At 40.7% G+C, this 20812-nt stretch overlaps 2 protein-coding genes across 19 annotated transcripts in view; one reads left to right on the forward strand and one right to left on the reverse strand.

The window, feature by feature from the left end:
• The window catches only part of ALK (ALK receptor tyrosine kinase), a 692068-nt gene extending 675378 nt beyond the window's left edge, over positions 1-16690 (forward strand). For both annotated transcript variants that reach the window (XM_072770669.1, XM_072770670.1), the window contains 3 exons: positions 5328-5462; positions 6163-6253; positions 8768-16690. In XM_072770669.1, coding sequence (XP_072626770.1) covers positions 5328-5462; positions 6163-6253; positions 8768-9454 — 913 coding nt within the window. In that variant the 3' untranslated portion in view covers positions 9455-16690. The remainder of the gene's footprint in view (positions 1-5327; positions 5463-6162; positions 6254-8767) is intronic.
• Positions 1-20812, reverse strand: part of CLIP4 (CAP-Gly domain containing linker protein family member 4) — a 100263-nt gene that overhangs the window by 1720 nt on the left and 77731 nt on the right. For 3 of the 17 annotated variants that reach the window (XM_072770684.1, XM_072770671.1, XM_072770672.1), the window contains 2 exons: positions 20244-20372; positions 12655-12963 (listed from right to left, as the gene is read on the reverse strand). In XM_072770684.1, coding sequence (XP_072626785.1) covers positions 12729-12963; positions 20244-20372 — 364 coding nt within the window. In that variant the 3' untranslated portion in view covers positions 12655-12728. Of the gene's footprint in view, positions 1-3545; positions 3751-7635; positions 8043-12654; positions 12964-16121; positions 16285-18149; positions 20373-20812 lie in introns of those variants that run through there. The other 14 variants (XM_072770675.1, XM_072770676.1, XR_012004578.1 and 11 more) reach the window with 13 other exon arrangements.

Genomic DNA, 20812 nt, shown 5'->3' on the forward strand with positions numbered 1-20812 from the left:
TAGTTAATAATGACGCCTTAATAGTGGCTCATTAATTGTAACAAATGTACCATATGAATATAAGATGCTAAAAATAGGGAAACTGAATGTGGAGTATATGGGAACTCTGTGCATTATCTGCATCATTTATTTACAATCTAAAATGGTTATCAAGAAATGTATATTTTAACATGATGATAGATATGTAACAGAAAGTTTGGAAGAAAGAGTTGAATACATTTTCTAGAAAATAAAATAAACTAAAAGTAGATGGGATACATAGGAAAGAAAGGGGAAAAAAATTAGGAGGATTAGATTAGACCATTAGGTCCAATTAGTTGACAAATAGGAATCCCAGAAAGAATGTACAGAAGAAATGAAGGGAATAAAAACATCAAAGAAATAATTCAAGAAGATTTTCCAGAACAGAAAGACATACACTTCCAGAATGAACGCATTCAGCAAGTGCCAAGTGCAGTGGATCAAAAGAACCACACAAAAGAATGTCATCATGGAATTTCAGACCAATGGTGATCAAGATTCCATAAGCTTCTAAGGAGAAAAATAAAATAACCATGGTAAAAAATGGTCAGAGATAAAAACAGATAATCCAAATGGCATTGAATTTCTCAACAGCAACACAGGAAATCAAGAAGACAATGGACAGAAGTCCTCCAAATTGTGAAAGCCTGTGTCAAGATAACATCACAAGATGGAGGAGCCATAATGATCGGAGCCCCCTTTCTGACCCATGTTGGACTATGTGAGCAGAATCCTTTGTTGTTTTAAGTCACTGAGATCTGACTTTCCCAAACCCAGTGGATCTCAGTGTGGTCCTCAGATCAGCAGCACCAGCAGCACCCGGGACATGATGGAATGCTGGAAACACAGGTTCTTAGCCCCACCTCAGGCCTAATGGAACAGGAACTCGGGTGGGGCCCGGTAATGTGTTTTAAGGAGCCCTCCAGGTGATTCCCCCCACACCAGGTTGCGGATAGTAAGTTAGGTAATTAGGTAATTGTCCTGAACACATGTCTATCATATGACCCAGCAATTCTACTTCCAAGTGTCTACATTAGACAGAGGTTGACAACAATGGACTTGGGCAAGGATGTTCATTTGCAACACTGCTTATAATAGAGAAAAAAGCACAGAGCAACCTAAGTATCCCTCAAATGGGGGATGGAATGAACTGTGGTTTACTGGTGTCCTGGAAAACTACTTAGCAATATAAACGAACACGCTAAATCTACATGTAATCAACTTGGATAAATCTCTACCCAGCCTTTAGTGAAAGAAAGACAAGTTCCAGAAAGGGATGGGATGTCATAATATATAATTTTACAATACAAAAATCAAGTATGTATTACAGGTTCTTTACTGGTTATGCTTTTTACACATTGTAACTTCTAACTTCTTTCTAACTCCAATGGGGAAAAGGGAGGTAGGAAGGAGGCGGGGATGGAGGGGTGAGACGTGATTGTATCTACTACATTTCTTCCAAAAGAAAAGGAGACAGGCACAAATAAGAGTTTAACATCTAGGTACATAAGTATCAATTAAATTACATTTCTTTCTTAGAGGAATTATTAAATTATTTCCAATTAGGAAATAACCTTAAAGACATAGGTAAATTGCATAACCTCAGATACTGATGAGTGCCATGGAAACAAAAAGCAGAGGATCAAGAGTGTAGGGGTGGAAGGCCCGAGGGAGGAAACTGTTTAATACAGTTTCGTGTAGAGAAGGCTCCATGGGGGAGGTGACGGTCCAATGCCTGGATGGCAAAAAGATGGAAAGACATGAAAGGCTTTCCAGACTGAGGGGAAAGTCAAGTATAAAAGGTCAATGGCAGCAACAAGATGAACTTGTTTGAAGAAAGAAAACAAGTCTTCAAAGCCAGAGTTAGTGAGCATGGGGGTCAGTGGTAGTTGAGATAGAAGGGCCGGCAGAGGCAAGACATGGAGGGCCAGGGGAACCAGGTTAGGGCATGTGGGCTTTATTTAGTGCACAATGGGATGCCCCTGAAAGGTTGGAACCAGAGTTTGACGGGATCTTTAAATATATATATATCACTGGCTGCCAATGAAAAGAGACGAGAGTGGGATAGGTGAAGATGGGGAAATCCTGCCCACTTCTAGATAAGAGAACAGAGGGGCCAGGCTTAGTGGTGGCAGGGAAAGCCATTTGCAGTGGTGGGACTCAAGCTCTGTCTTGAGGGTGGTTGATAGGACTAACAAAAATGGGCTGTGGAGCGGGAGGTGTGGAAAAGTGAGATCAAGGACGACTCCTAGCTGGCTGCCACTAGAGAGAACGGAGGAGATGAGCTGGGTGTGGAAGGAGCTCTTAAACAAGTCCAGTGTGAGATGCCTGCAAGACAGGCCAGTGGAGATGCTGAGTGGGCTTCTGATCTGTGAGTCTGAAGCTCCCAGGAGAACTACAAGAGACAGTGGGATCAGCTGGCTGGGTATTTGAATACAACATTGTAATCTTTTTTTCGTTTCTTGAAGTATAGTCGACACCTAATGTACAGCACAGTGGTTGGACAAGTCTGCATGCTATGCTGCGCTAACCACAAGCATGGCTACCATCGGTTGCTGTACAGCGTTAGTACAACAGTACTGTTGACTCTACTCCCTCTGCTTTCATCCCCCTGACTCACTCATTCCATAACCGGAAACCATACAGCTCTGGGTCCCCTTTTTCCAAAATCTGTGTTCTACCCTCTACTACATCTCAAGACAATCTTCCAGGTTATGAACAAGGGAAAATAAAATGTAACTTTAAAAGACTGCTAAGCACAGCACAATTCATGATTTTAAAACGTTTTCATCAGATTATCTTCATCGATTCACATTTTTTAAAATAATTTAATCAGCAAGCACTTAACCTGTTTCTATAATCTCAGGCAGAGCAAGTTTAATGCCAAGAGGAGGAAAGTGGGATTTTCTTTAATACTTGTTTTTATTTGACTTTGAATGCTTTAGTGCAAAGCGGTGGGCCCTATTGCTCCTTCTAAGACAGGCTTATAGGTGATTAAAGAACCATCTGGCACACAAAATATAGATTTACTTGATCTGTAGGGTTGCTAGATAAAATAAAAGTTTACCAGTTAAAATTGAATTTCAGATGAACAGTGCATAATTTTTTAGTACAAGTACATCCCATGCAATATTTGCGATGTACTTATATTCTAAAAGTTTTTCTTAAAAAAATAAAAATTAATAAAAGTTTTTCTTGTTTCTCTGGAACAAATTTAACTAGATGTCCTGTATGGTTATTCACTAAATCTGACAACTCTCCTTACCTGAAATTATCAAAGCTCTACGACCAACACTACTTCTTGCTCCTTTGAACTCCAAACCAAGAAAATAAACATCTATTTGCCATCTCCATGCTGGTTCTCTCAAAGGATACTACAATCTATTTCTCTAGCTATGTAGACAGGCAGAAAACAGCTGGAACTCTTGAGGCCTTGCTGCCAGGCTTTTGCATGATTTTGCTTATTTTGTTTTGCCTCGGAGGAAGACAAACCACCAAACAGAGAAAAATAATTATATATGTACCAGGCAATTTGTAGGTAGCAGAGCTGAGAGATCTAATAATGTATTCCAGTCTGTCTCAGATTAATTGTATAATAACCTCTGCTTCAGCCTTCTCACCTGAAAAATATGGAAAATATCTTTGCTCGATGCTCCTCACAAGAGACTTTAAAATTTTGCTGAGCTGATGTACTTTTTGTTCCTTCGGAGATGGAGGAGGTGTAGTTCCCTACAGTTTTTGATAGAATATTTATTAACATTCAAACACTACAACCAAAGACAAAAACAAAAGTAGGCATTTTTTTTGCTAAAAAAGCTAATAACGAAATTAAAGGTTTAAAATAAAAATTTGTCAGAATATGAAAGGCGATTCTGAAACATGATAGCATCATTTTAAAGCTCATTTAAAACAAATAATAAATGAGAATTCAACTATATTTCTTTAAAAAGAGAAATATCAAAAAAAGTGCCTACCAGATATTAAAACATAAACACACAAAATATAACACAGAATGGTGTCAATGCAAGAAGCAGATGGAAGTGAATAGAGAGCCCGGAAACCTGTTTTTACTCACAAGTCAATAGTAAGGGGAAAAGCATTCTATGAATAGTATTAGAAGAGTGACTGCAAAACAATTCAGTTTAGAACCCTTACTTCACACCATACACCAAACTAAGTTCTCAGATCCAGCTGGAGAGGAGGAACAAATACAACTTAGAAGAAAACAGCAAACACTCATCTAATCTTTGGTGAAGGGAGGATTGCATAATCTATAAAACAGATGGGAGGAAATCACAAAATTTTTTAAAAAATAGATTTGACTACTTGGTAGAATTAGAAAGCAATTGATAGAAGTATTTCAATTTTGGATAAAGGTTAACATCTCTAATAAAGTATGTCTAAAAATCAAAAAGAAACTTGATAAATACCCAAACAATATGTAGATACAAATGGGCAAAAGATACACAATTGATAGAGAAAAAAAGGAAGTGAATTAATAAGTACTTGAGAAACACTCAACCGTGTTATTTATCAAGTCAATAAACATAATTTAAAAGATTCTACCATTTTTTACTTTAAAATCTATAAAAGTTCTTATTTTTTAGAATAGTCAATGTTGATGAGAGTGTCTGATGCACAATGCTGGCTGCTTGACATGTTTGGAGTGTGGAAGTGGACATGATGTGCCAAGAATTTTTCGGTGTTTACATTCTTTTGATCTAGTAATTCAATTAGAATTATCCTAGATTATCTAGATTATCCTAATCCTAAATTTGAAGAATTTGTCCTAAGGAAATTGTCCTTTTAAAAAACACATCACAGATTTGAAAGATATTCATTACAGTTTTTAAATAATTTTAAAATTGAAGACAATATGGAAATGATAAGGCAAATTGTGGCACAACTACTCAATGAAATGTTTTATAGCCATTTCAGATGTTTCTATGAGCACAGAAAATGCTTATGCTATAATGGAAATTGCAAAAACAGTCAAGGTTCAAAATTGCTTTTGAAATATAACTGCAATTATGTAAAAGAAATCGAAGTATAGAAACTTGACTGGAACAAAAAAATAACATGCTAACAAGGGTTATCTTTTTATGGAGCATCACATGTGGCTACTTTCTCATTCTTTTTTGTTTTTTTTTTTTCTCCATATTAAGAATTCTCAATTGTGGAAAGATATGTAATAGAATTTAAATTTTACATCTGTGTGTATGTGTGTCCCTGTAGGACTATATATCTGTGTGCGTGCCTACTTGTGTATACGTGTACCCATATGATATCTTCTGTCCTGTGCGCAGGTCCTTTGGAGTGCTGCTGTGGGAAATATTTTCTCTTGGATACATGCCATACCCTAGCAAAAGCAACCAGGAAGTTCTGGAGTTCGTCACCAGCGGAGGACGGATGGACCCACCTAAGAACTGTCCTGGGCCTGTGTATGACCCTTTTAGGAACATTTCTACAAGTTGATAGGGACAGTTTTCCTTTTCAAAAAATACTGCAGCCACATATGCATTTTTTGTTTTAAGATGGAGGGGTTGACCTCTTTTAATACACCCCAGGATAGGGGTGTGTCTGTGACTTCTGTGAGGCGGGTCAGTCTTCCAAGTCCTCGAAAGCAGTAATGTCACGTCTGTAAAGTTATCTACTGTCTGGCTGGAGACTGTGGACTCACCAGGCTCCCACTCCTCAACACCTCCTAGGAATCTGTGTCCCAGACTCCACCCCTGCTGCCCAACACCATCTGTCTTAAGTCTCCTTTAAATATTCCCATTCCCTGCATTTTCTGCTGTCCTGCCTGGCATCACTCACCTCCTTCGCACAAGCAAGGCAGAAGGGAAATATAATTAGAATATTCTTCCCCAGAGGTGACTTTAATTCAGAAATGGAAGGAGAGGAGCCAGATTTCACGTTAACAGCAGGATGTCTGTTAATGAGCTTTGGTGTTCTAGTACCTTTACACCTGGGCACGATTCCTTGGCCCATCAGCAGAGGGCAGCAGATGCCAACCACATGGGACCTAGATAAGTTGTCACTCAAAGACTGCCTCCTCTGGTCCCCCTTAGAAAAATGCTGGGAAAAATGTATGCATCCCTGTTCTCCTAGTTTTAATTAGCGTATTTACTCTTCTTTTAGGTACCGGATAATGACCCAGTGCTGGCAACATCAGCCTGAAGATAGGCCCAACTTTGCCATTATTTTGGAGAGGATTGAATACTGTACCCAGGTATAAACATTTTCCCCCTTGAACCAGCATTTATATGGAAAAGATGGCAAATACCAAACTGTGAAATGAAAGTTAAGCCAGCCAGAAAATGTGAGTTATAATCACGAGGATGATTGCTTATCTATAGTAAGACAACTGGTCCCTCGGTTTGCCCATTTTGTAAATAAATGCTAATTATTACCTCTTCCTTTGCCAACAACATGACACAGCTGCAGAACACCCAATACCATTAGGGAATCAGTTCAAATCACAAGGCTTAAACTAAATGCCTCCTGGGTAGGTAATGGTTTTTTAGACAAAACTGGAGCTTCAGAGAAATATGGGAAACATGTGCTCTCAAATAGCTTATGGTGTGGCTAGAGAGATAATAATGTGAAATAATTTTTTTTTTAATGTGAAATAATTAATCGTATATAATTGTTAAATGGGAGGTTCAATGATAAATATTAGAGGGATTCAAGGGAGGAACAAAGTAAGCTGGAGAAATTTTAACATTATCAATAGCATTAGTACAGCATCTAAATATACAGATCACTTTTCATCTATTTCATTTTGTCCTCAGGGAGATACATAAACTATCCCCCTTTTCCAGATGAGTTGAGGCTTAGAGAGGTTTTCCAAGCCTCACGGTTTCCTAGCAGTACCACTGGTCCCTATGCAGATCCTTCTCCCATTTCCTTCAGAAATAACTCGAAATTCTCCCTTTCTACACCATTTTAGCAGACCCTGCCTCCTACTTCAAGAGAGGAGAGCCTGAGAATTCATTACCCTCTTGTCTATGCATGGACGTCCGTTCTCACCATCTTCCCCACCAGTCAGTGGAGGGGGCCGTCCCCTCCCTCAGAGGAGCCCCTGCACCTGCACCACCAGCTTCCCCGGGGACCCTCCCTCCCTCCCTCCGCAGGCAGGATCTCCTCTCCACACATCAGCCTCTCTCCCTCCCTTGGCTCTCATTCTGCCAGGATATCTAACTCCAGAGAGTATTTCAGAAGTCGGGCCAGGCACCACTACCTCCCCAAATCGCCCCATCCTGGTTGTGACTGAAGCCAAATACGTGTTCAAGCCACATCATTCATTCCTAGCACTCCCGCCCTGCTCTTCCAGCAACTTCAGCTCAGAAGTGCGGAGATGGGCCTTTATCTAGATGGACTTCATTTATCAAGTTATGTAGGGTTCTTTCAGAAAACTTGCTCTTCAGTGAATGGCATCTTAGGTTGTTATGTTGTAATTCTAATAGAATATACCCACTTAAATACATATACTTTGGAGTCATTTTTCTCCCAAGTGGATAACGTCCCTCTTAAAAGCAGGTAATTCTGTACAAGCATATTTCTAATGAGTCTCCATAGAGATTAATAATTAACAGGGAAGGAACTAAAGAATAAGAGAAGCAGAAGGTATTTTTATTCTTATACTCTTTACTGATGAATACTGGACCAAAGTGCTCTTCTGCTACACCGACGCAATGGTTTTCCCATTTTGCATAAAATATTAAAGAATTAAATTCCCCCAAGCTTGAGTTTCCTTCCACAGATTTTCTTCATATCTCTGGCAACTGCTTCTGCTTTTCTATATATCCATTGCTTTAAGAATGATCTAGCACAAAGTTGTTTTTGTAAGTGGTTTTCCTCATAGCACTGCAGGACTTCCTGGGCTTCACAAAGGGCCTGGTCAGGTCCAGACCAGATAAAGAACCACTGTGTTTTCTGCACACAGAACGATACGATGATGTAACACAGCAAACATGATAATCAAGTGTAGCCCATCCAAATATGAAAATGGAAGGTAGCTAGGAAGAGAAGAGAGAAACCTTGTGAGCCAACAGTGTGTCTCTCCTCCCCTCCCCTCGTCCCTCATGTACACACACGCCGACCTGAAGTCAAACACCCAGATTTTTCTTTTCAGTGGCAGGGAGTTTATTGGGAACAGACTGGGATAAGTTTTTTTTAACTGATTTATAATCTTTTTAAATCCATGAATCTGTCAGATTTTCCCAAAGGTGGTTCCCTGCAAAGTCTTCCCTGATCCCACACACCCAAGCCAGGCAGTTGGTTGGCTGCATCCCAGCACCTGGCACCTCTAGACGAGTGCTTCCCCTCCACGTCCTTTTTTTGTTTTTTTTAACCCAGCAGTTTTTTATTGGAGGCCACCCCAGCTCCCAGGAGATGGGGAGAGGCCAGGGTCCACCAGCTGTGGCAGCCTGAGCAGGAGAGGCGGGCAGCACCCCCCGCCAGGGAGGACACCACCGGCATTTCTTCTCAGGGGCAGCTGGTCCTCTGAGCCTTCTTGATTTCCTCTGATAGCGCCTCCTCCAGGGCCCGATAAAAGGATGATTTCCTATTCATCTCCTATTCCCTGGTGCCTCTGAATTAAAATATCCCCAATCAACACTGAATGGTCTCCTCACGTGTAAAATCAGTTTGGATGAGACCATCAGTAAGGTATCAGCTTCCAGATCCAGCAGTTTTGGTCTGTGATTCAACATCGTAATCCGTTTGTTTCTCCTGCCTGTAGGACCCAGATGTGATCAACACTGCTTTGCCCGTAGAGTATGGCCCACTCATGGAAGAGGAGGAGAAGGTGCCCATGAGGCCCCAAGACCCTGAGGGAATTCCTCCTCTACTCGTCTCTCCTCCACAAGCTAAACGGGAGGAAGGGCCAGATCCAGCTGCCCCGCCTCCCCTGCCTTCCACTTCCTCTGGCAAAGCTGCCAAGAAGCCCACGGCTGCGGAGCTCTCTGGTCGAGTCACTAGGGGACCAGCTGTGGAAGGAGGACACGTGAACATGGCATTCTCTCAGTCCAACCCAGCGTCAGAGCTGCACAAAGTCCAGGGATCCAGAAACAAACCCACCAGCCTATGGAACCCAACTTACGGCTCATGGTTTACAGAGAAACCCACCAAAAAGAACAATCCTCCAGCAACGAAGGGGCACCACGACAGGGGGAACCTGGGGCGTGAGGGAAGCTGTACTGTCCCACCTAACGTGGCAGCTGGCAGACTCCCAGGTGCCTCTCTGCTCCTAGAACCATCCTCGCTGACTGCCAGCATGAAGGAAGTGCCTCTGTTCAGGCTGCGTCACTTCCCGTGTGGCAACGTCAACTACGGCTACCAGCAACAGGGCTTACCCTTCGAGGGCACCACCGCGCCCGGAAGCAGCCAGTACGAGGACGCCCTCCTGAAAACCCCACCTGGGCCCTGAGCCCCCTGGCACTCGGGAGCCCCGAGCCCACGGAGGAGGGACAGGTCATCGCTCCTCCACAACCAGAGACCAAATGTCACTTTTCATTTTGTGCCAACTTGTCTTCAAGTGCCACATAAACAGCTGTATTTTCAAAATGCTTTAGAAAACAAGGTTTTGAGCATGGGTTCATCTTACTGTTTCAAAAGAAGAAAATATCATCAAGACGAGTGATGACTACAAGGCCCCAGTTCGGTTGCATAAGGTTTTTATGCATGGTTGATGTCCACTTCCTCCCGCTTCTCTCAGATCGTGTCTGCTCGGCTTCGGTGCGGCAGCACCAGCTGCTCATGTGTCTCCCGGTCGGGAGTCATAGGTGTTTCCTGACCCTGCTGGCGTGGACCCGGACCACTTGAAGGGGGCAGGGAACAGATATAAAGGAGCTACTTGGAACGAGCTGGCATGGGGAAAAGACTCTCTTTACTGGGAAAGGAAAAAAATCATAGACGACTAAGCTGAGATGGCCCTTTAGATGATGTCGGGACGCTTTCGATTGTGTCGATTCACTGATGATTGTAAAAATGTGATGAATAGTTATGGTACCATAGAGAAAATGTGAATACACTAATCTGAACGAAAAGCAGATACTCGGCGTACTTTGAGTATGATAAAGACACAGTGCGTACAGATCCAGAGATTCGAACATCCTGTCAATATACCTCATGCCTTAAGAAAACCCTCCTACCAAGGGGGAGTGAGTGCGAGGTTTCCTACTGGATTGAAAATGCAAGATTTGAATTCTTACTTCATTTAACACCTTCCACTAATTAAAATCAACTCTGATCATTTAAAAGCAAAAATGTTCAGCAGCAGTGATAGATCGAAGTGTAGAAACTTGTCCCTTCATGGGCCTAAGTGTCAATACATCCCAGGCCAAAATCTTCCAACAGTTTCCATCATGAAGGTGAACCACACAGACATTTCCACCGGCAGCGGCAGGCGGGTCACTGGAACAACAGGCCCTCAGCGGTCCTGAGAGGGACAGTGTCCGCCCTTCTAGTGTTCCCCTGCCTTCGGCCCTCCTGCAGCATGCGATCCCAGTGTACATGGGGTCATGATTTGTTCAAATATACACAGCATTGTTTAGATAGCTACCAAATGGAGATGGAAACAGAATTTTCCCTCTGGGTGGCAGAGGAAGAGCCGGGCATTGGAGTGTGGAGATGGATGCTGGCATGTGATAGTGGGGGCTCCGAACCCGGTTTTCACAAATAACATTTATTTCCATCAAAGCGAACTGGAAATGTGTTGTTTTACACCCCCGTACTTACACAATAATGCTTTATCAGTGAATTTTCATTTCATTCTTTCTTTCTGCTTCCCTGCCATTCCTTTGCTCAGCTTCCTTCCTGCTGGTGGCTATGCCAAAACATCACTTTGGGAGGAGAGCATTTTTCTTTACTTGCTAGGCTCTAAGCATTCCCAAGCAACAGGACTGTATATATTATAAATATATCTCCACCTTTCCCCCACCTCCTCACTTTCACCTACATCACAAGGCTCCCTGTGGATGTGGGAAAGCCATTCCGTTCCAGGCCAATACTAGCCAAGTGTCCATTCTTTCTGTGGCGGATACCTTGCCCTAGCCGGTGGTCCTGCACATCTTGTAGAAGCACTCCTACCCTGGACACCACTTTTCCTTTATCTTAGCTGCCCAAATAGTTTCACCAGATTACAGATGATGCTGAAACATCAACAAACTCATCTCTAAATAACCATATCAGTAAAGTTTTGGCTCATACCAGGCACAGAAGTAAATAGTCCAATGATACAAACATTAATTCATAAACCACCTAAAGGGGCCCAAGAACGATACTTTGAGAAACACTCTCCTAAAAGATAATGATGGAGGAGCTGACAAGAACTGAGAACAATTTCTCCATTTTATATCTGTAACACCAATAACCAGTTAAACAGGGAGCATGCTACATGGTTAAATAGCCAACTCTTTATGGTCCTTAATGGGGAAGAAAAAAAAATCGTATCCCTTTCTCTTCTTAAAAACTACAAATCCATTACATTTTTCAGGTTGTGCCTTACTACCACTGAGTTTGATTTGCTGATTCTAATTGTCTTCACTGGTATCAATCTTCATGTAAATGATAGTCAAGTCTTAAAAGCCTGTATACATGGATAAGTAAATAAACAACTCCACACTGAGATATGATGACCTCAAGATGTGTCATTTAACTTGCTGAAAGCCCCAGGTATCACCATGAAATTAACCTGGACTACTGTCCACTCAGTATTGCTCTAACCCATATGGCTATAGCGATTTGTACAGATGCTGTGGATGCCCTTCCTTATTAACTACGATAGAAGAGTCTACCTAGAGCACAGGCACAATTAGAGTTTATAGAAGCCATGTTAATTAAACTGTAAGCTAGAGTATTTATATTCCATGTCCATAAATAAGCTCATCAAAAGCTCACACCCATACCACTGGGAAACAGTTTGTAAGGGAATGATCAGTTTAATTGATTAATTATTAATATGTGTACCTCAAAATTATAGCAAATCAAAATAGCAGGAATAAACCTAATTTTTAAAAAAGAGTATGATCTACTCAGTGGTCAAAAAACTGGATTCTCTCCCACCAGTTAGGTCGTGAATCCTGGCTCTCCTTGGGGTATTGGACCTGCCTGTACCCATGTGTCCATCTCCAATGAGAATGGATTCTCTTCCTCAGTGTCCCACAATGAGATTACAAACCGTGTGTAAGCACCAGCACTCCCTCGTAGACCTCTTCAATTCCCAAGTGATTTGGGCCGGGCATGAGGAGAATTTCAAGTCAGAATGTGCCTATACATCCCTGCCTCTCAACCACCAAAGCTCAGTGGGAGCTCTAGCACCCACCCCTCTGGGCCTCTGGTTTCTCTCGTTTGTGCCATGTTTGATTTCATCTGTCACTCACTTCATAACAGGAGTAAAAACCCTACTAGTACCCAGTCCTTTCCAGCCCAAAAGAATGTAAAGACTCTCCCACACTCAGAACTGTTTTTTTTTTTTAAATGTCAACAAATAAGCATCACAGAAAAGAAGGTATTTAATCAGCTTGAGTAATTAAAAACAAAAATTTCCGGCATCTTCATTAATACTTGGCAAACTCTCTAACTATAAGTTATTATATAACTGCAGATTAACTTTGACTCCACATGAAATTCTAAGTGATCAGGCTACTTTAATAGATGTTCTCCAATAATAGCAGGATTAACGTTCATACGAGCCTTGTAGACTAAAAACAGGGTGCATATGAATTCAGACCACTCTCCATAACAGACTCCCCATGACAAGATTGATAAAACCGCATGAAGTGTGTTGTCAATCTGTCTTTAGCTAATGACTTCTTAAATAGGTCCCCAAAGAACATACAATTTGACTTTCCTAAGTTCATTGCAGCAGATGGTTCCCTGTGTTGTGCGAACATGCAAAACAAAACCCAGCATTCCCGTAATCCTCCATAGGATGCCCTAAAATAAAAGAGAATTATTGAGAACAAACAGTAAGGCTTCTATTAAGATTCTGTTTTCTTTTGGTATTCTGAGTAGGTGTATTTAATTTTTAAGGAACTATTCAAGTACAAAATTATTTTTAGCTCTAGCTTAACTTTAAAACATTGGAAAAGCTCAGTGTGAGAACAGAATATTACATACAATGGTGGGGGGGGGGGTGGCGAGAGAAAGAACATGAACTACAGCCACGAAGCTAAAGCAATGATGTCCCCCCTTTGGTACTCAGGAAATGTAAAATGAGTGTGGTACCCCTTCCATGTAAAGATGGCACTACCAGGCTAACCTCAGAAAGGCTGCAAGCACCGAGGCCCACATGAATTACCAGCCCAATGCCCACTTCTCAGATGCCTCTGTTCCACACTCTCCAGCTACCTCCCTACTGCATCCATCTACCAGGACTACTGCCTCCTTGAAAGCAATGACAATTATTTATCCTGCCATCACTCAAATGCTCATTCATAGGCACAAGCTGCTGCTATTAGGTTGAAAAGCAGTCTTATCTCCCTCTAAGCCTCAGCAACTAGTGTATGTTAATAGTCTCTAGAATATTTATACTCTAAGAGATGTTATTTGCCAATGTAGATGAATATCAGATGGAATTTCACCTGATTACAATACTTAGGATGGTTTAGCACTCTGTGCCTTCTTGAGAGACAGCATGCAGATGGGGCAGGAGCTGAGCGCCCCAGGTACTAGACTCCAGCAAGTTCCATGAACTCTCACTTTCTCATTTAACAATACTAGCCATTTGGTCTCAAAACCCATTCCAACTCTGAGGTCAATGATTTTTTTTTAAGATTTTATTTATTTATTCATGAGAGACACAGAGAGAGAGAGAGAGGCAGAGACACAGGCAGAGGGGAGAAGCAGGCTCCATGCTGGGAACCCGATGTGGGACTCGATCCCGGGTCTCCAGGATCAGGCCCTGGGCTGAAGGCGGCACTAAACCGCTGAGCCACCCAGGCTGCCCTGAGGTCAATGATTCTGTAAGACTTCACCTCTACGTAAGGCAAATCCCAACCCCTGGTCCACAATCTGTAAACCAGGACTGGTGTGTGGGTGCATGTGTGTTCCTTTCCATAATCTTGACACCTTGACTCTTGAGTCTTAATGCATTCAGAGCCAAAGCAAATTAATTCAGTGTGCCTTCCCAGTGAGCCAAATCATATTTAGTCTTTATACAGAAGTAGACCAGAAAGAAGTGCAGTATCGGTTCTCTGTTTATTCTATTCAAAGATCTCTTTAAAAAATCAGAAAATTATCAACATAGCAAAAAAGTTAATTGGATGGTTTCCTGAAAGAAGCAAAGCTGTAGGACTCTGAGAGTCATGTTTGTTGAATGACTTTATATGCCTTCAGTGTCATACCTCTCATTTAACTTCTGTTATGTCTGCTACAATTGCATATTTACCAGCAAAGTAAAATCATAAAATTTATCTTTGGAAGGTTTGGCACACCTGATATTTCACGATAGGTCTGATGCACTTGCTGTCTTTTGTCAATTTGCACCTCCATCCCCAGAGCCAGATACAAAGCCCAGAATAAGCCACAAGTCTGGCACCAGGAGGCATCTGTAGAGTAAGGTATCCCTAAAACAAGTGTCACGGTCCCATTATGAGAAGGCATTCATTCATCACAGGAGTCCTCTCTCCCAATTACATAGGATTGGAGAGAATCCCTCTTTTCAGGCTTAGAGACACACCTACTGCAACTGGATGGCAATTTTTTGAAACATGTTGTATATAAAATAGCTTTATAGTGAATCTAGAAATAGGAAATCCCCAGAGTCAATTCAAATATCCTACCAAAAGATAAGATTGTGAAAACTGCAGGACAATTTTCTACATTTTAGTACTTCTAATACTTGGGGGGTGGGGGGACAATTTAAGCCCTTTTGCATTATTCCAAATAATACTTGTAAAGTATTTCACAGTTCTCAGAAGAAACGGAGCGATAGTAAAGGCAGGTTCGTTTTGCACACATACGCACCAGTAAGCAGCTAGTGAAGTTTCCTACGAGACAGAAGTTAGTGCAGAGCATCACGCTGCACTCTCCTTGGTCACACACCAGGCAGCGTAAAGTGAGGCCTCCTGAAACTTCATGCGATTTCATTATTCCCTAAACTCTATTCAAAGAACACTTCAGAAAATTATATTCTTTTAAACTGATATATATAACCTTTTGGAATTCTTACTAGAAATTTGCTTTTATTAGCAGGTTTGGTGAAGGCGACTGAGGTTTAAGACCTGACTCTTCTTTTGTTGTCTATAATGCAAAAATCCATTTTCCCTGCCATCGATACAGGACTTTTTGTGCCTATTAAAATTTGTTAAAATCCATCTTAGGATATTCTTTCCAAAGATGCTGGAGAGTAACACCTCTCCTTCAGGACCAGGACTGTTAGGGACAACCACCATCTGGAACATTGCAGACCGAGACTGAAGCTGAATCTCAGGAGTCATATTAGAGAAAGAGTAAAACGAGGGTTGGAAGCTCGATGTATCACTCTATCAGGATTCACTTCTTCATCAGTTTGATTTGTCATGTGAGGAATAATTAGTTCAGTCCTCAAGAAGGTAAGTCCAGTCTGGTTAAAGCCAGCCTGAACTCTGGTGGGCTGGAGCGGAAAGAACTTGGGCTCTAGGAGATTGGCTTCCGCCAAGGAAGACACAGCATCTGGGTATTTACACTTCCTATGCATTAGAAGTGCTTTAAATTCAAATTCAGTGCAGTACAAGTAGATTTCTGAGACTCCCTATTTATTGTCACCTATCCAGTTCAAACAACTATGACAATCCTGAGACCACATTCCTCCAGACGAAGAAGCCCACAGGTGTGTACATGGGAGGAAATACCTAGTATCTACAGTAGGGCAAATGTGTCTGTCTGGGTTCATTTAGGATTTTAGAGCTGAATTTAAGCCAAATTTGTGAGCATTTTTTAAATGACACTAGTGATCTTTAGGAAGACATTCTATTTTAAGCTAATAGCCTCAATTTAAACACCTAAAATACCTTTGCTAACATCACTCAGAACTTTACTGCCCCCTTGGCACCATCATGACCACCATACTTTCCCGTGCAGTAAATGATGAAAATGTTGAAACTTGCTGCTGCTTTATAATGAAAATTCTATTCATTGTAAGGTATTCTAAAGGAATAAGAGAAGAAAGGTTCCCATACCTTTCGTGGCCATAAGCAGAAACTCTCCACAAGGGAGAGTCCATAAGCAGAAACTCTCCACAAGGGAGAGGCCATAAGCAGAAACTCTGCCTCATTCCTATCAAGCATAATGAAAATACAGTATCGTCAGTAACATGTGCCCACCAACCTAATTCCTTCACATAAACCTTTCCCCCCCTCTTGTGAAAAGGAGCGTTAGCAAAACTTTTGGCAGAGGAAATCCTTTTTGCCTATGCAAAGGCATCATGTTCTCTTCTAATAAAATCTTAATGTGTCCCATTTAACTTGTTCAGCCTACACACGAGCGTCATTAGGAATGTTCGTTGTATATTCGAGCAGCTTATATGTGACATCGTTTGTAAATAAGGGCCTATGTATCAAGGGATACTATTAAATAATTACTAAAGATATATGTGATACTGTGAGTTTTGTATTAACTACTGTATTTGTATTATAAGTATAGTGAAGCACAGGGCATGAAGAAAAATAAAAAATAAATTCTCTTCCTGGCTTGCAATGTGGTGATACATAGTATGTCTCAGTCAATCATTTAGATAAAAACTACCCAGTGAGTAGTTACAATTACTAGATATATTTCTTAATTAAGAATGATTCTTAACACACTGGGTCTCTAGTCAATGGTCTATGTGGTTTAAATAGTATTATCACATGTTCTAAGTGGATAGGTCCAAAATGAAACTCCAAAATAAAAATGTCTGGCCCCAGAGACCAACACTGTGCATGTTCAGTATTTGACCATGCATATGACTATGTTCTCTGAATTATCATCCTGTCAAAACAGAAATCCAAAGCCATCCCCAGGGAAAACACACACACACACACACACACACACACACACACACACACACACACCGGTGATCCTGCTGTTCCTTCCTTCCTTCCTTCCTTCCTCCTACCCAGCACCCAGCACCTTCCTACCTCCTGCATGTCACTGTTCTGGGGGAAAGTCGGACTCACATGATTCTAACCTTCCTTGTCCTCCTCCCTCCCTTACCAAGCACCAATTACCTGTTGCATGGCCTGGTCTCTTGAGGCCACCTGATAATACCCCTACTTTGAACCATCAGTGGCCTTTACTGCCTCTGTTCATTCCACATTCACTGAGCATCTACTATGTACCAAGTATTACTCCAGGTGTCAGGGATAAAGCATGAACCAGTCATATCCATCCCTCCGTCTAGTAAGGGAAGAGAGAAATAAGCAAAAGCCTAGCATGACCAAGTATGGTAAATACTAAGGAGAAAAATAAAACATGAGGGGGTATATACGGTTCTGGAGAGGACGGTGCAAGCGTCTCAGACCAAGACTGCAATGTCTCAGGGTTCAGAGTGGGCAAACATCTGCGTCTGAACACTCTTAAGCACTTAAAAATATTACCACCAAGTTACCTGTGATAGAATGAGGGTAATTATTTATATGTTCTTTAATCCAAATTCAAAGTATTGGGACACCTGGGTGGCTCAGCAGTTGAGCATCTCCCTTTGGCCCAGGACGTGATCCCAGGATCCAGGATCGAGTCCCACATCGGGCTCCTTGTGGGGAGCCTGCTTCTCCCTCAGCCTATGTCTCTGCCTCTTTTTCTCGCTCTCATGAATAAATAAATAAAAATCTAAAAAATAAAAATAAAAAAATTAATTCAAAGTATTCTATCTGAAATAAACAAATGAAATCCCACTGGTATAAAAGAAAGCGAAGCAATTTTAGAAAACTCTAGAAACCCATTCTTCTCTTAAATGGCTATCAAAATGATATAGTAGAAGGGTAGCTAAAAACATAACTTTACTTGTTGAGTAGGAAGCGTGATACTTTTTAAGACTCTAGAAGGGTAGGACAAATCCAAGTCACTGTGTGTGGTAAGACGAAAAAGTTAAGCATGAAGCCCATGCACTCTGAGTTACTGAGAGAAGGGGGAGATGCAGGAAGGGTAATGACAAGATAACATTTCAAAACCAAAACAGCTTCCCTTTTTATTAATGCTCAAGAATTGAACTGTGAATGACATTTAATAAGCAAAACACAAATGAAAACACCTAATTTGTAAGTATAGTATATGTAAACATACACAGTATATGGATTTAATGATCCTAATCTAAATATGAGAACAATTGTTTCCCTGACCTTAGAGTTGGCATTACTGTTTCTGAGAGGGTTTCATATTTAACAAGAAGAATTATGGACACCCAAGTTCAGAGCAGTCATGAATTTCATATTAAGGTATAAATAGAGTTTTAAAGAAATAAGCTGTATAATAAAATAAGTTTACTCTTGAATTGCAATACAGGCATTTTCTTCAATCAATAAAAATATTCCTTGATTATAAAGCAGCCATATTTTGCAAATGTATATCAGGAAAATAGCTCTGGCAATATTTGAAATACCACACTTCTTTTTAAAAAGGCAGCAAAGCAACAGAATTTAGACTTTAAATAGTATATTGCAAAATAGTTTAACATATTACTTCTAAGCACAAAGCGAGCTCCAGTTCTAAAGGATACTTTTAATCTTATAAAGTAAACTGTTCCAATATTTCTGTGTAAAGTCTAAATATCTACAGTAAAAGATAAATCTTTACACATAGGACAGAAACATCAATACATATCCACAACACAAATGTTTTACATTGTATCACTCTATTTTGAAGCCTAGTTTGTTAACATGTGCTCCAAAAGAAATACAAAAACATGATACAATTCTGTAGCTTTGTAACAGGCTGAATTCTGCAACAACTGAAAATATAAAAACAGCAAAGATAGCAAACACAACACCAGTTTTATGAATAGAAGCAAAAACAGTGAGAAACCATATACATGTAAATGAATAACTATTATATTCTTCCTAACATCTTAATTTACTCTCTTCTCTTAAATATAATTTTTCTAAATATTTTTCATATCTCAGGAAGAAATAATGGCAAATTTTCCACAAAGATGAAAGTGCATTATGTTTTAAAAGTGCTTCGTGTATATTATAGATATGTCCAATAAGGAATTAGACAAATATGTGCAAAAAATTCCAATTACGACTTGAATTCATAAGCCTAATGACGGGGTTGTTGTTCATTCAGATGGGGCAGTTGCCAACACAGAAGAAAAATCTGTGATTACACACTTTGTATAGAGGAAAGAGCATGAGCCACAGGTCAGGAGACCCACACTCTATTCTTAGCTCTGTTAATCAGCTAATTAAAGCCCCTGGGTAAGAGAAGAGCTGCTCTAGAACTTCCATTTCTCTACCTGTTATTGGCTGAGAGGCTCAGCATAAGAAGGCCCACCCGACTCCAGGATTTTAACATCTCTCTAGATGAGGCATTCCTGAAAGGTCAAATCATTTCACACACACAAAGAAAACTATATGAAAAATACACTAATCATTGAGATGCTATTCTCTTACTATACTTATTAGTACAGAAAGAAAAGCTCCAAAAATACTTGACAGAACAAAGGTCATGTGAATGTCATAGGTTAAAACCAGAGCTTGTGAAAACCCTCATTATGACAGCCTATGAAAAATCCAATATTATGTGCAAAATGAAACAGAGTAAGCAACGTCAGTTGGCTACCTAATGGCACACTTTTTCCCCCTAAGTCTCAGAATTCTCTTGGCTTTAAAGCTTTTTTAAAAGCTCTTAAAAATGCTTATTTTGAACTTGTTTTAAGAGAACCATGATTCCCACAGTTCAGATTTCTAGCTCTCTAAAGGAGTCTCTCTGAATTGTTATAATGGTTTTTAGGAAGATAGCTCTATTTTCAAATCTAAAAGAATGGCTAAATAAACCATTTGCGATGGGCTCTATATTTCATGTATGTATATGAGCTCATTTAGTGTGTCAGAAGTGTGACTCAACAATTCTCATCCACAAGCTTTGACCCATTTATTCCCCGATAGGTTACTCTGCTTGGCCTAACTAAGACTCCGTGGTTGGGCTTACAGGTGAAATAGCGTGTGTCACCCACTGCTCCATCATTCTTCCCCTTGGCACTTCGAAGCTCAAGTCCAAGCCAGATCCCTGAAGCAAAGTCAGTGGGGCCCACGTACCTAACGGTCCCCATCTCATTAGAGCTCGTGAGGAGGACCTGGGACCCCTCGTGCAGCTTCACGCTCCCTTCAACACTTCCAGCGGTGGTGGTGCTGCTCCAGCTGCGGCGCAGGGCAGTTTTAGATCTGCTGGGCAGAAGAGCAAGGGGAACTCTTCACCATGAAAGCAACACAGGCAATTTGTCACATCCATTTCTACCGCCAGATCCACAACTCACTCACAAAGAAAAAATACTGTATGTTCACAACCTGATGGCTTTTATTCTAAATAGCAATATTAGGATATACTTTCATTCAACATTTGAAACATTTTTCTCTCTTGGCTATTTTAATAGTACCCTAATCTGGATTTAAGATTTCACTAGTGATTTCTAAATACACACACACACACACACACACACACACAGACACACACTTTTTATTTTCTGTAAAACATCCACTAGAAAAAATATACTTATAACCTGTTTAACTGCTATCAATTATCAAAGCAAAACAACAACAAAAACAAAAACATAGCATTAGGGCTGTGGCAAATTAAAATGATCTTTTGTTCACTTTTTAAATACTTA

Source organism: Canis lupus, chromosome 12 (assembly GCF_048164855.1).
Source record: "Canis lupus baileyi chromosome 12, mCanLup2.hap1, whole genome shotgun sequence".
NCBI classification, from domain to species: domain Eukaryota; kingdom Metazoa; phylum Chordata; class Mammalia; order Carnivora; family Canidae; genus Canis; species Canis lupus.